Source organism: Ambystoma mexicanum, chromosome 11, assembly GCF_040938575.1.
Source record: "Ambystoma mexicanum isolate Mex_15411 chromosome 11, UKY_AmexF1_1, whole genome shotgun sequence".
In the NCBI taxonomy this organism is placed as follows: domain Eukaryota; kingdom Metazoa; phylum Chordata; class Amphibia; order Caudata; family Ambystomatidae; genus Ambystoma; species Ambystoma mexicanum.
Genome location: NC_090934.1, coordinates 250,813,503 through 250,826,125, shown reverse-complemented (window position 1 = coordinate 250,826,125; position 12,623 = coordinate 250,813,503). Strand labels below are relative to the sequence as shown.

The 12,623-nt window shown below is 46.8% G+C and overlaps 1 protein-coding gene across 1 annotated transcript in view; it reads left to right on the top strand.

The window, feature by feature from the left end:
* LOC138504694 (peptide methionine sulfoxide reductase MsrA-like) overlaps nucleotides 1-9,541 on the top strand; it is a 351,651-nt gene extending 342,110 nt beyond the window's left edge. The window contains exon 6 of the mRNA XM_069625255.1: nucleotides 8,896-9,541. Within this exon, the coding sequence (XP_069481356.1) occupies nucleotides 8,896-9,048 (153 nt within the window). The 3' untranslated portion in view covers nucleotides 9,049-9,541. The remainder of the gene's footprint in view (nucleotides 1-8,895) is intronic.
* The last annotated feature ends 3,082 nt before the right edge of the window (nucleotides 9,542-12,623 follow it).

The window sequence follows — 12,623 nt, the reverse complement described above, 5'->3', positions numbered from 1 at the left end:
ATATGAGGCGTTAACTGGCACCAGATGCTATATTGCAGCTTTTGAGCAACGCTTGGCACATGATGGCAGCCGCCGAGCAGCCAAGGACGCGACTTACATGGTTACCAGTCATTTGGTCGAAAACCAAATGGTCGAATGACCATTTGATCGAAGTAAAATGGTCGAAAAAAAGGTCGATTTTTTTCTTTATTTATTTTTTTATTTTATGAGGGGGGTCCCGCCCCAAGCCCCCTTTTTCTTTATTAAAAAATATTTTTTAAGCAACCAAAACTAAAAATAAATAAATAAATAAATAAATTCAACCTTTTTTTTTCGACCATTTTGATTCGATCAAATGGTCATTCGACCATTTATTTTCGACCAAATGACCGGACACCGACTTACATACGCCATTTTATGTTATGGGGCTATATACGGTATCTGGGTGCCATTTCCATAGTCCCCAGGTGCTCTGGCGGATCTGAAAGGTGGGACCTGGATTTGGTTAATGAGGAGAGGGATAACATGCAAGAAAGCTTTGCTGTTGTGTGGCCACAAACTCCATGAAATTGGACCTGTTCCTTGAAAGACATGTGGCCTCTTTCCTGTGGTTGCAAGTCAGAGCACTTGAGGCCCTTGTGTGCCTTTAGTGTGAGGACGCGCTGGTCGAAACTCTGATGTATAACATGGTTTAGTTCATAGTTTAGTTTATTCATTTGTATTGCGCACCAGACCCGAGGGTATGAGGGCGCAGGAGCAACACGGTTATTCGCAGCTTGGTTACATGTTACAATGCAGTACAGAAATTACAATGGTTAGAGAGAGATGCAGAGTTCTGATGTCTATTGTGAGAGATATTTAATTTCCGTGTGTCTGGGTGGCGTGATTGTTACGCATATTTGCGTGTTGGGTCTTGGGATGTGGAATTTGAGAGTGGAGAGCAGTCAGTGACGACCTCAAGGGTCATTTGGGAATACATTGCTTCGAAACCTCCGGGTATTAAGCGCTTTGTAAATAACCAACCATAATCATCCAGTGTGGCCATGCCAACATCCTGGCAGTGTTGCTCCTCTGGAAGGGGCATTGTGAGTCCCGGTCTTGAGGCACCCTGGAATGTCCGGGTATACCCAGCTGTGGACAGAGGGCAATGCTTGGGGGAAGACATTTCAGGGGGCAATGGGTTCCATGTCAGGAGTAGAGTGAAATTCCCCGTATGAAAATCTAGGAGCAATTCGGGGGATCTGGGGGCCAAACCATATAAAAACCGAGACAAGAGATTGCAGCACACACCCTGGAAGAGGAAAATAAACGTTGTGTCGGATGAGATTAATCCTTAGGACTTCCAGTAACAAGATAAGAACAGGTGCCCCCAAGCCCCCAACACCCCTGCTTATTTCCTGATAGTGCTCCTTCCCAGGAGGATAGCTCAGCGGCAACGTGTGCGCCTTGAAAGCAAGACGACAGGAAGCAACACAGGTTCGATCCCGGGGCCGCGCTTAGAAACCCCTACGTGTTTAAGCGCGTTATAAATAACGCAACAAAGGCAAAAAAATAAACAATAGCGCAAGCGCTTTAAATGCTAAATACATACATAAAATACCTCTCCGGTCCCTGTGCTTTTTGTGAGTCCTTTACATGAAGTCTAATCGTAATTGGTTAATACTCAGAACAGATGCGGCATTCGAACCTGTGCTGCATTTGCGTCGCCACGCTTCCAAGACGAGCACTTTGCCGCTGACCTAGTGCATTGTCGAGGAATCGGAATCGGGATGGTCCCCTTTCTGAGCTATCCTTCCAGCTCGGGTGCACATACAGAATAGTAGACACAAACACATTAACTTGTACGGTGAAATTATTGGGCACATGCATAATAAAGACGACAAAGCTTGGCTTTGAGCCAAAAAGGTTGATATGTCAGAGCTAGCACTGCATTTGAGGATCACAATTTTGAGGGAAATTCCCTTTGAAGTGCCTTGACCTGCCATCAAGAAGGTGCGAACTGGGGTTTTTTCACAGAAGGGACAAATCTATTTTACTGATCATGAGCAGGCCCCGCTCCATCCCAGAGGGGTTGTATACGAATTGTTCGTACTGCTCGAATGACAATTGACCTTTTCACAATTTACCAAATTGTGAAGGTCAATTGTACCATATGTGTGGGGGGAAACCCCCCACAACCCCCCACCCAACGCCAAACCCCCCAAAACCCATATATACATATTTGGTCAATTGTGAAAAGGTCAATTGTGACCCTTTAAATTCGGTCAATTGTTAATTCGAACAATTGTAAACGAACAATTTGGGTAATACCCCCAGAGGGTCACTTAAGGTGTACATGGTTTCCATGGGCGGATCTGCCCACTATTAGGCCACTAGAAATGAGCTTAATCGACTCAACTCGGGGGATTTCGTGCCACTGTGTATTCCACCTGTTAAAACAGGGCCAGCCTTAGTGGCGACAGCGCCCCGGGAAATGCAAAAAAAATTGCCACCCCGCACCCCCTCCCCCCACCCCGGGCGGCCATGGTCAATGCCGGGAAGGGTTGGCTGCCAATTTTTGTTTTACTTCCCCACTCCCGCGCCGGAGCAGGGAGTTAATCACTCACCTGAGCCCTATTGTTATGAAATGTGTCATGCTCCTGCGCTGGAAAGCACGGCGCCAGCACAGGCGCGGAACACATTTAATTTAAATAGGGCGCCTTCCGCGCCTTCTCCCGCCACACCAGCTCGGGGGAGACCTTGAAAGACTCCCCGAGTTGATGCGGCGTAGGCTAATGTCAACTCAGAGGGTCGCCCTGGCAGCCCTGGCTTAAGGCCTGCCCTGCGGAGAAGCCTACCACTTTGACATTCACTTTCACTTTTCTGATGACACCCCCCCTACTTTGTATTACACGCAAAACATCTGGATTTTGCTTAAAAAACTGCCAAATGGGAACATGGTTTTGCACTCTGAGCCCTCAACGCGAGCCGGCTGAGCAACATGCTGGTTCAGGACTACCTCACTGGATGTGGTCACTACCCTCTGCCCTCTCAGGGTCATCGTTATAAATCCATGGCTGGTCACTACCCATCCACAACTACCCTCCCCGTGTTCCCCGCAGGGCAGATAGCTCACTAAGTAAGCTGCTTGCTGCCGTAATCTTTTTTTGTTGTTGCAGGTTGCATGTTCAAGTCCAGAAGGGCCAACTCTGCCTTCCATCCTGTGGGTTAGATGCCTTGCTCACCATTAAATGCTTTCTATGAACACAGGCAACGTGAAACAAGGTTGCAGGATTGCAATATCAGTTACTTGTATTTTTACCATGGCCCAAGCAGAGCGCGTTTGTAGGTAAATGTTTGGGAGTCAACATGAATACATCGCCTCATCCCAGAGACATTGGGGGTCATTACGAGTCGGGCGGTAGGGGATACCGGGCACCGGTAAGGAGACCGGTGCCGGTAATCCCCTACCGCCCAATTCCGAGGTCCCGTAACGGGAACCGCAAGGGATGTGTGGTCGGACCACACGTCCCTTAGAGGTCCTGTTAGGGGACCAGGCCGCTAATTACGGGCCTGCCATTAGCATGCCCGTAAATAGCACCTTCCCCATTCCCATTGAGCCCAAAGGGGGCTCATATGGGAATGGAGAATGGTTGGTGCAATGGGGACTTACCGGTCCCGCCAGGGTCGGACTAGACCGGTAAGTCCCCATTGCACCACACAGGACTCGGTCCCGGTATTGGAGGCAGTCATGGCGCAAATATCGCCATGACTACCTCCAGTCTCGGAATGAGGCCCATTGTAATGAGTGTGTTTATTCTTTTCTGTGGCAGCGCTTCTGAGTGCTGAGGCTTTTACAGTGGCATTTTAGGAGTTTTGTGACTGCCCGAACTGATGGTGGCGTCATGTTCCGGCTGTGTTAGACTCCAGAATCACCCCACATACTAATAAGCGTGTAGCACCCCGAAGCATCAGGGGAGTCGTCAAGGCAGGAAGCACAGTGACCGGAGCCAGGTGAGTGCAGCAGAGAGCTGCTTTTTTAGGCAGGGAACAAATGGAGAGGTTACATAGGAGAGTTCTGCCTCCCCTCCCCCACGAATCCTGCTCAGTGATCTCGCCTGAATCTCCTGACCTCCAGGTTCCACATTCCAAAATGCATTCTTCCAGTTCAAGCAATTCACGTAGCTTGCATACTACAAAGCATCCACCAGGTGATGCGCTTTGACCCAGTTTCTGACTTCACCCCGTCTAAGATCTATGGATGGTACCTTCCAGGGGATTAGACAGGCAACCCATTTGCGGATATTCTACCTGGCTCAACTTGTGTCATGATAACCGAGACAGCCCCCGAGGGAGATCTGAAAGTCCCCCCACTCCCATCACCATCTCTGCACTAACCTCTGATTAAATGGAATAATGCAGATACGAAATCCCTGACACTACAGCAGGGTGTCTTCAATTTAGCTGTAAGAAACTCTTTTATGTCTATGGGAATGCTCTGCTGCCATCGTGTGGCAGACTTTGAAATCGCTCCCTTTAAAGACATGCAGTTATCAATTACTGTACTGTAATGTTCAGCACGACTGAATAGGCCTGCAATGCCTGTGAAAGCGAGGACCTGTCCGGGACAAGGGCCACCATGATACAGGTTTTCAGGGAAGCTGAATTATTATGAGTCCGGCGGTAGCCTTGCTGGTAAAAATGGCCAGAGTCATTTTTTTCTGGAACCTGGCAATGGGGATTTACCGGGGCATTACAGCCCCGGCAGTCCCGGTAATCCCTCCTTGCCAGGTGGCAAAAAATATGACTCCAAATTTGCATTGAAGTCCCATTGGACTCAATGTTAATGGGGAGGACGGATGCACCGGCACCATTCATGAATGGTGCCGGTGCATCCATCGAGGTCTGCGGCCGGATGCCATTGCGCCCGCCAGGTCAGACCTGGGAGGCGGAAAGGCACCCGCCTGCAGACCTCATAGTTTGCCGGTCCAGAAACAACTGTACTGGAAAGCTTACCAGTACCGTTGTTTCTGGACCGGCAACCATGTAATGACCCATGGTTTTGTCCCAGGTTTGTAAAACAATAATGATGTGTTATTTATATAGCGCTTTACAGAGAACATATATACAATATCACCCAACTGAACTTGGTGCTCATTTATGGACCGCAGATGGATGCAAAGTTGAGTTGGCCTTGCTGGGATTCGAACCTGTGACCTGTAGATCGCATACAGATTGCAGCAGTGAGCGCTCAAAACGTGAGCAGTCTTATCGGCTGGAAAGCATGCAGTGTTGTAGGGCAAGATTGGGAACCTTTAAATTGGGTAATGATGTCACTGGTTATTATTATTTTTATTGTTATTAATATTAGTAGCGTTGTGTGTTGTTCTAAGCACTGGAATAGTGTGGGGGTGTTGCAGGGCAGGATTGAGGTTCATTGAAAGGGCTTTATGGAGGTACAGGGATTACTGTGGCAGCAATGTAGTTCTGGGTGTTTTGCTCTGGGCTGTCGCCAGATTTCTGTTGCGACTGCCTGTGCACTAGTCTAGGTTCCAAGGCTCTGTTTGGGTATGGGCTAACCAGGGCTCAGCCCAAGCAGGGTCCAAAAGTTGTCCTTGCGACAGGGCTTCACTGTGGTTCCTCAATCTGATTTGCCAGTGCTAAATGTCAATGAAAAGTGATGAGTGACAATACTACTCTTTCCCAATAGATGGCACTATCATTGCAGGTTTAAAATCACGTCATGAAATGTCTTCCGACAGTTGGAGCTAGATTATGGCTTTCACACCCGGTGGAAGGGTGGACATGGCCTTTAACAGTGCCCGCCCTAGCCTAGGCAAAGCGAGGCCCTCAGCTCAGGCTGACGGCCATTGAAGCCCATGTTCGCCCCCTGCCCCCCGCAGAGGCATGAAAGCTATTTGCACCCTGGGATTAACCGGGATGTTAATGTTAATGTTAATGTTAATGTTAATGTTAAAGGATATTTGTATCGCGCACTATCACCACCAGATTGGCCACCTGGCACTCTGGCGGCTCTGAAAAAGGGAGGGGAGGGGTGAGTTAGTGGGAGTAATGATAATGATAATGATGTGTTATTTATATAGCGTCTTAATCCAAAGCGAATAAGCTGGAAAAGTGCAAGAGAGCAGTGATGTGCTGTTGGCAGCCTCAGCCCGGTGGGACCGTTGGCTGGGCTTGGAGTGTTTTACAGTTGGTAGTCGTCGTGTGCTGTTGTGCGAGTCTATGTGTGGTTTGTTTTGTTGTTGCAGTGTAGTGAAGGTTGTGCGGATTGTTGTGTTGTAGGCTTGTGGTTGTGTTTGGTTAGAGTTTGAGAGGTGTATGCAGAGGGGTGAAATTGTTAGTGGATCGGTTAATTGGCATTGCTGTCCTTGCAGTTATGTCTAGGTGTGATGCTTGCTATCATTCACTAGTCCACCTGAGTGTGGCACTTGCTAATCTTCAATATCCTATCTAGATGTGAGGCAAGCTAGTGATTGTGATTCCATCTAAATGTGGCACTTGGTAACATTCACAGTTTCATTTAAGTGTGGCACATGCTAACATTCACATTTCTATCTAGATGCGATGCAAGCTAAAGTTAAGCATTCCACCTAAGTGTGGTGATTGAAAAAACACTGAAACCACTCCAGGGTCGGATTGGCCCCTCGGCCTTTCGGCCCGTGGCCGGGCCGAAATCGTTTCTAGAGTGTGCGTGCTGGTTTCTGGCCATGCCTAGGCCAGTTTTTAAATAAAAATGTGAAAAAAATATCTTTTTTTTCAATTCTTATTTTTTTCTTTCAAAAAGCCTTTTATCCTTCTTAGGTCGATAAATGAGCACCAACACAGGTTGGGTGATATTGTATGCATATTTGTTTCATTAAAAAAGAGTTTAAGCATAAGTGCTATACAATAGAATTATCATTTGGCCTTGGACGTCTGCTTGGATTCACAGTAATTTAGTGTACTTAGGAACAATGCTATTTTATGACACTTCCTGTTTTGTCAAGGGGTGAAAGGTTGTGTTTCATCGCTTCCCGGGATGCCACTTTGGGGTGGGGTCAAAGGACATCACTTCCGGTGATGTCATAAGAGGTCAAGTGTTGTGAGGCGAGGGGTGGGCCACTTTTTTTTGTGTGACCGGGCCTATTTCTTGTCCCAGTCCAACCCTGCACCACTCCAATAGAGTACATAAAGCAGGCCAAAAACGGATTACAATCGCCGCTAAAGATGCTTCCAAACTGGTTTTCCTGCCACATCCTTCCACATGGCAGTCCACAAAGCAAGTGGAAAATGTCTCTGGATGTGGAAAGGTTTCTTTTTTTTTCTTTGTCCATCCGGAGATCAGCTCAGCGCGAGCACATCTCCCGTCGTAGCAACAAAAGAAAAATTAAAGAAATGGCCACCGCCATTAAAATAAAAACATGTAACACTGTGATATTTGGTAACGTCTTAATGTATACAGACTGTGTTAAGAATCTGGGGTGTATTTGGCAGTCAGACATGGGATACAATCATCAAGTGAACCAAATGGTTAAATCAGTTTACTTTCAATTGAAATTACTGAAACCACTCCTCCCCCTCATTTCCGAAGGCGATCGAGAAAAGGTGGTGGGCTCACTTGTTAATGCTAGGTTGGACTATTGTAATGGCCTCCTGGCAGGATGTCCTAAATATCAGCTGCAACGTCTTGCAGTAGCACAGAATGCCGCAGTACGCGTAGTGTTCTCATTTCCCTGGAAAGAAAATCAGTTTCGGAATCCAGAAAGAAACTACATTGGCTTCCGGTCCACTGAAGAATCCAATTTAAGTTACTGTGTCTGGTCGTTAAGTGCATACACAACCTTGCACCTTCCTATTTAGTGGCCAAGATTCAAATCTATACCCCCAGTAGATCCTTGAGATCTATGGTCCTAAATCAGTTGGTAGTTCTCCTACCTCTAGATTTGTCCACTGGGGGGACAGAAGGTTTTCAGTGGCTGGTGCCTGTGCATGGAATAGTTTACCACACTATCTAAGGAAGATATAATTCCTGACAGCCTTCAGAAAACATCTACAAACATATATGTTCGAATAACGCCATGGAAGTGGTGACAGGTGTCTCATCTAACTGTACATAAGATCTTCGCCTAGATGCGGCTTGCCGCTTGGTTTCCATTGGGGATGTACACTATATAAATTCCAAATCAAATTCCAAATCAAATCATGTTCCAAAATGGCTGCCATCATCCGAAAAGGAAACTAATCCCTTTTCTATTTTGATGGCGGTGGTGCAGCCAGTGTTTCGAGCATTGCGCCCGGGAAAGACACATTTTCATTGATCAATCTGTCTTTCCCGGGTGCGAATATTTGTTATACTCTGTAGAGAAAATATAACATAGAGAATTCATTGTTTGATTTTGCAACACATTATTACATTGAAGTTTTGTCAAAAGAATATAGAATATATTGACTCAATATGTAAGAATCGCAGATTGTCTTTAAATAACTGAGGGACTGGAACCTTCATTTATGTTTTTTATTTGATTTTGGTTTTATATTTGAATTTTTATTATTTTACTTGAATGTTTTTCTACAAATGAATGATATCATATTTAACACACATGTAGAATTGATTTTGCTACTGCATTGCATGCCAGGTTTGGAAACTCCACCATGTCTGCTAGGCCATTCTTGAGCTACATAGGCAACATGTCTTTTAAAGGTTCCCTCACTGCTTGCGATTCTTAGTCTGCACCTGACACTCCTTCGACCCTGCCCCAAACATTGATTTACTACTCGTTAGTGCCCTCCCTTGATTTCTTGCCCCACTTAAAGCACTGCTAGTGCCTCAGTAAAGATGTGTGCAAAGGTGTCAGGGCAGGTACTGGCGGGTAGACTGTGTGGTGCTGAGCGGTGTGCAGGAGATTGCTAACCCCGGAATCTGTTGTGTCTTGGCAGGAACTGACCGCCAACAGGATGGCTACAATAACCACTGAGATCCGCGACGCACCCACCTTTTACTATGCCGAGGACTACCACCAGCAGTATCTGCACAAGAACCCTGATGGCTATTGTGGGCTCAAAGGCTCCGGCCTACAATGTTGCATATGAGCCCAGGCGTAATGGAACGACACAGCACCACGACACGCCACCGCCGCGCATGGGTGAGGGTGCATAATCCAGCCCCAGATGGTGGGGCAGCCATGGAGGTTAGCAAGGGTGAACTGTCCCTCTGGGGAATCTGGAGACTTACTGACATCCGGGCAGCAGGCTGCCAGGGCTGGGCGACGAGTCAGAAACTTGTCGGACAGAACTCTGAAGTCTGAGACATTCTTCTGCAGACTCTTTAGAGGCACCTTTCAAATGGGACAGTCTTTTCCCCAGCCCTACCAGCCTTTGAAGCACCCATACATATATTTTAATAGATGCTTCTCGCCTTTACTGGCCTTCAGAAGGCATTGCCCTATCAGAACGCTTTCTGTTTTCTTCTAGGCCAGTTTGCCGCTTTACCAGCCCAAAAATGTTCCAAAATATTGTCATGTTTTCATAAGCTTCTAGCTGTGGTCTGTACAATGCACAAAATAAACACAAGTGCCTTCCTTTGTTAGTTGTGTTATTCATTTTTGTATTCATCATATTATTTCAACTACTTCTTCTTCTACTTGTCACCAGTGATAGAACTGTACCATAAAAAGTAGTGGAACTGTGACCTGGCTGGGGGACCGAGTAGGCAGGAAGGGAGCAAGATGCAACACATTGTTCATGGGTTGCAGCCATGCTGGTTGACAGCCGATCAATTGGAAACAGGTTTTAGTTCAGTCTTAACTGCTGTTGGATGGTAAAGTAGAGAAGTGTGATTTAACTTCACAAAGAAACAGTTCGGGAATGGTTAAATTGTTACAAAAAGTAGAGAAACTGTTAACAGTAAAAAATAAAAGTAATGGAACGCTGGTCCCGACCGTTCCCGCTCCTTTCGACCACTGCTTGTTTATGGGCCTCATCACAACTTCGGCGGTAACCCTTAAATCCGGCAGTAGCGCTATTACCGCCGGAAGTAAGGGTCCGCCGAATCAGGGCTTCAGCAGATTTCACCCCAGCGCTGAAAATTCACGCTATTACCGCCGGCGGGAAATCCGCCGGCGGTATTAGCGCAAAGATTCCCCATTGAGCCCAATGGGGAACGGGGCATTCCCGAATGGGCGCCAAACTCATGATCGGGCGCTATTAGCGCCGGGGAGTTCGGTGGTAGGGCTAATACCGCTCGCGCTAATAGCGTTACCGTTACCGCCCAAGTCGTGATGAGGCCCATGTCACCTTATGTTATTCAGAGCTGTGGAATGAGGCACCCTGGTATGGGAACAGAGAGTTGTGGCACTAATGGAAATTGTTCACCAGCGCTCCAATGGGAACTGGCACACAGTGGCATTAAAGGGAATTAGAAACACTGACGCTATGCAAATCCAAGAACCGGGCAGTGATGACAAATGGAGACTCTGACACACCTGGCACTGGCAGGTCCCAATAATCCTCGAACTGCTGAGGTTGGGGCGCAGGGACTAGTGACAACCAAAACCTAGCACACACAGAAAATGATGGTCCGATTATGGGAACGGTGCAGCAGGGAAACCTGCGATTAATGAGGATGGGGACACTGGCCTGAAGAATATTACTCACTGATGGAACTTTAAAAAATACAATGTATTGTGTTATAGTTCGTTATGAACTTTTAAAACAAATACAACATGTACATGTGGATAAGAACAAGAGAAAAAAAACGTAAAAAGGAAATGACCTATCATACGAATACCATACGGGATAAAATACATCAGGCATTTAAAAAAAAGGAACAGTAATATCTGTTATTCGTATTATCGAGCAACCTCCACCATCTCTTATGGAAATTAAATACCTTTTTACCCAGATGTTCCGAACATCCAATACATCATCACAAGTTGCTATAGGCGGTAAACATCTTAACAGCAGACACTCCATAAATCGATAAGAGTTTCATAGCACACACATATCTCAAAAATCAAGGAGATTTTTCACCAAGCCCAGCAAGTTCTACCTCAACCTCTGCCATACCTTCCCCAGAGCAATGGATCTGGTCAAACTACAACCCGAGAGGCTATTTAACCAAAACACTTCACGCTGTAGATCCTGCAAACTGTCAGCAAAATGCATATCATGTGTAACATACATGATGTAAGTACATGCCGGAGAGATTCAATGATGCCCGCTCCCTTGCAAAACGACAAACACGTTCTTCAATGGGGAGACACTGTCATGCCCCTTTAACCTTTATCCATTATCACCAATTTCCTGCTGCTCCGCCATACTTGTAACGCAGCCCAGTATCCTATAATTAGAAGGGTTGTCAATTTTGCCATGCTTGAATACTGGTAAGAAGTGGCATTCCTTCTAGGGGACGGGAATTTGACCGAGCTCCCCACTGTGTTTGAAAAGGGCTAGCAGTCTATCAGGCCAAAGATCCGGATTGGCTCTCATACCTAAGCTAGAGACACCGTCCAGACAAGGTGTGCTGGATTTTCTATGCTTAGTTATAATGCTAACCAAGTTCTCTCTATCAAATGTCAATTATAACACACAATGTGGTGATAAGGTAGAGGGGCGTTTAGCAGCAAATGTATTACTCAGGTACAGTACCCAGATTTTGCTGGCTATAGACAGACAGACAGTTTTTGCTATTAATATAAGCCACAAGTGTGACAGGATCAGCTCTGTGGCCCTGTCAACAAGGGTGGGGCAGGCAGGCCCCCTCCCACTCCTCTTTACCTGCCACAACAGAAGACACTGTGGGGGCGCTGCACATCAGAACGCTGACCGAGAAGCAAAGCTGGAGCTCGCTCAGAGACGCCACCACTAACTCACCAGGGAATATTAAACAAATAATAAAATACCCCGGGGAGGCATCAGAACTCCAATAAGCCACCAGGGATATTTTAATCAATAATATAAAGGCCCCATGGAGGCTTTATCCACTATGCGACCAGGGATTACAATAACATTATTTAAAGGGTTTGCATCCCTTAAAGAGTCCTGCATCCCGGGACCCCAGCAGGGTCCATGCTGGAAGGGGGTGGGGCGTATCAGTCCTTTTAAGCCCTCCAATGTCCTTCCCCAGGCTTCCTGGCAGGGGTGGAGTATTTAAGGAAGTGAGTGTTAGTGTTTAAGTGTGGGTTAGTTGGGTGGGGACAGGAGGCGGTGGAGGACGTCCGAGAGACCAGAGGAGGCGAGAATGCTAGGAGTGAGGATGCTGTTGTTAAGGGGGGGATCTGTAGGGTGTTTGTGTGTGAGAGAGAGCAGTGTGAGCAGTAGAGGCAGAGTAGGGGTAGTGGAGAGGGGTAGCAGTAGTGACAGAGGTAGTTGTAGTTGGGAGTAGAGGTAATAGGTAGTGGGAGTAACTAGCGTGAGATTAGAGTCAGATTTAGTAGTAGAAGACTCAGCAAGGCTCCATATCCTGGGGTGAGGTGGGCACCATATCCCTGGGGGTCCCTGAAGGTTGAACAGGGGCTAGTACAGAGGGTGAGCAGGACACTGTATCCCGGGGGTCTGTAACAGTGAGCGTGGTACTCAGCACACATTATCTTGGAATAGTAGGGACAGAGAGAGGTAGTTGTAGTAGCAAAGTGGCAACAGTAGTTGTGGTAGTAGCAAGAAGAGCG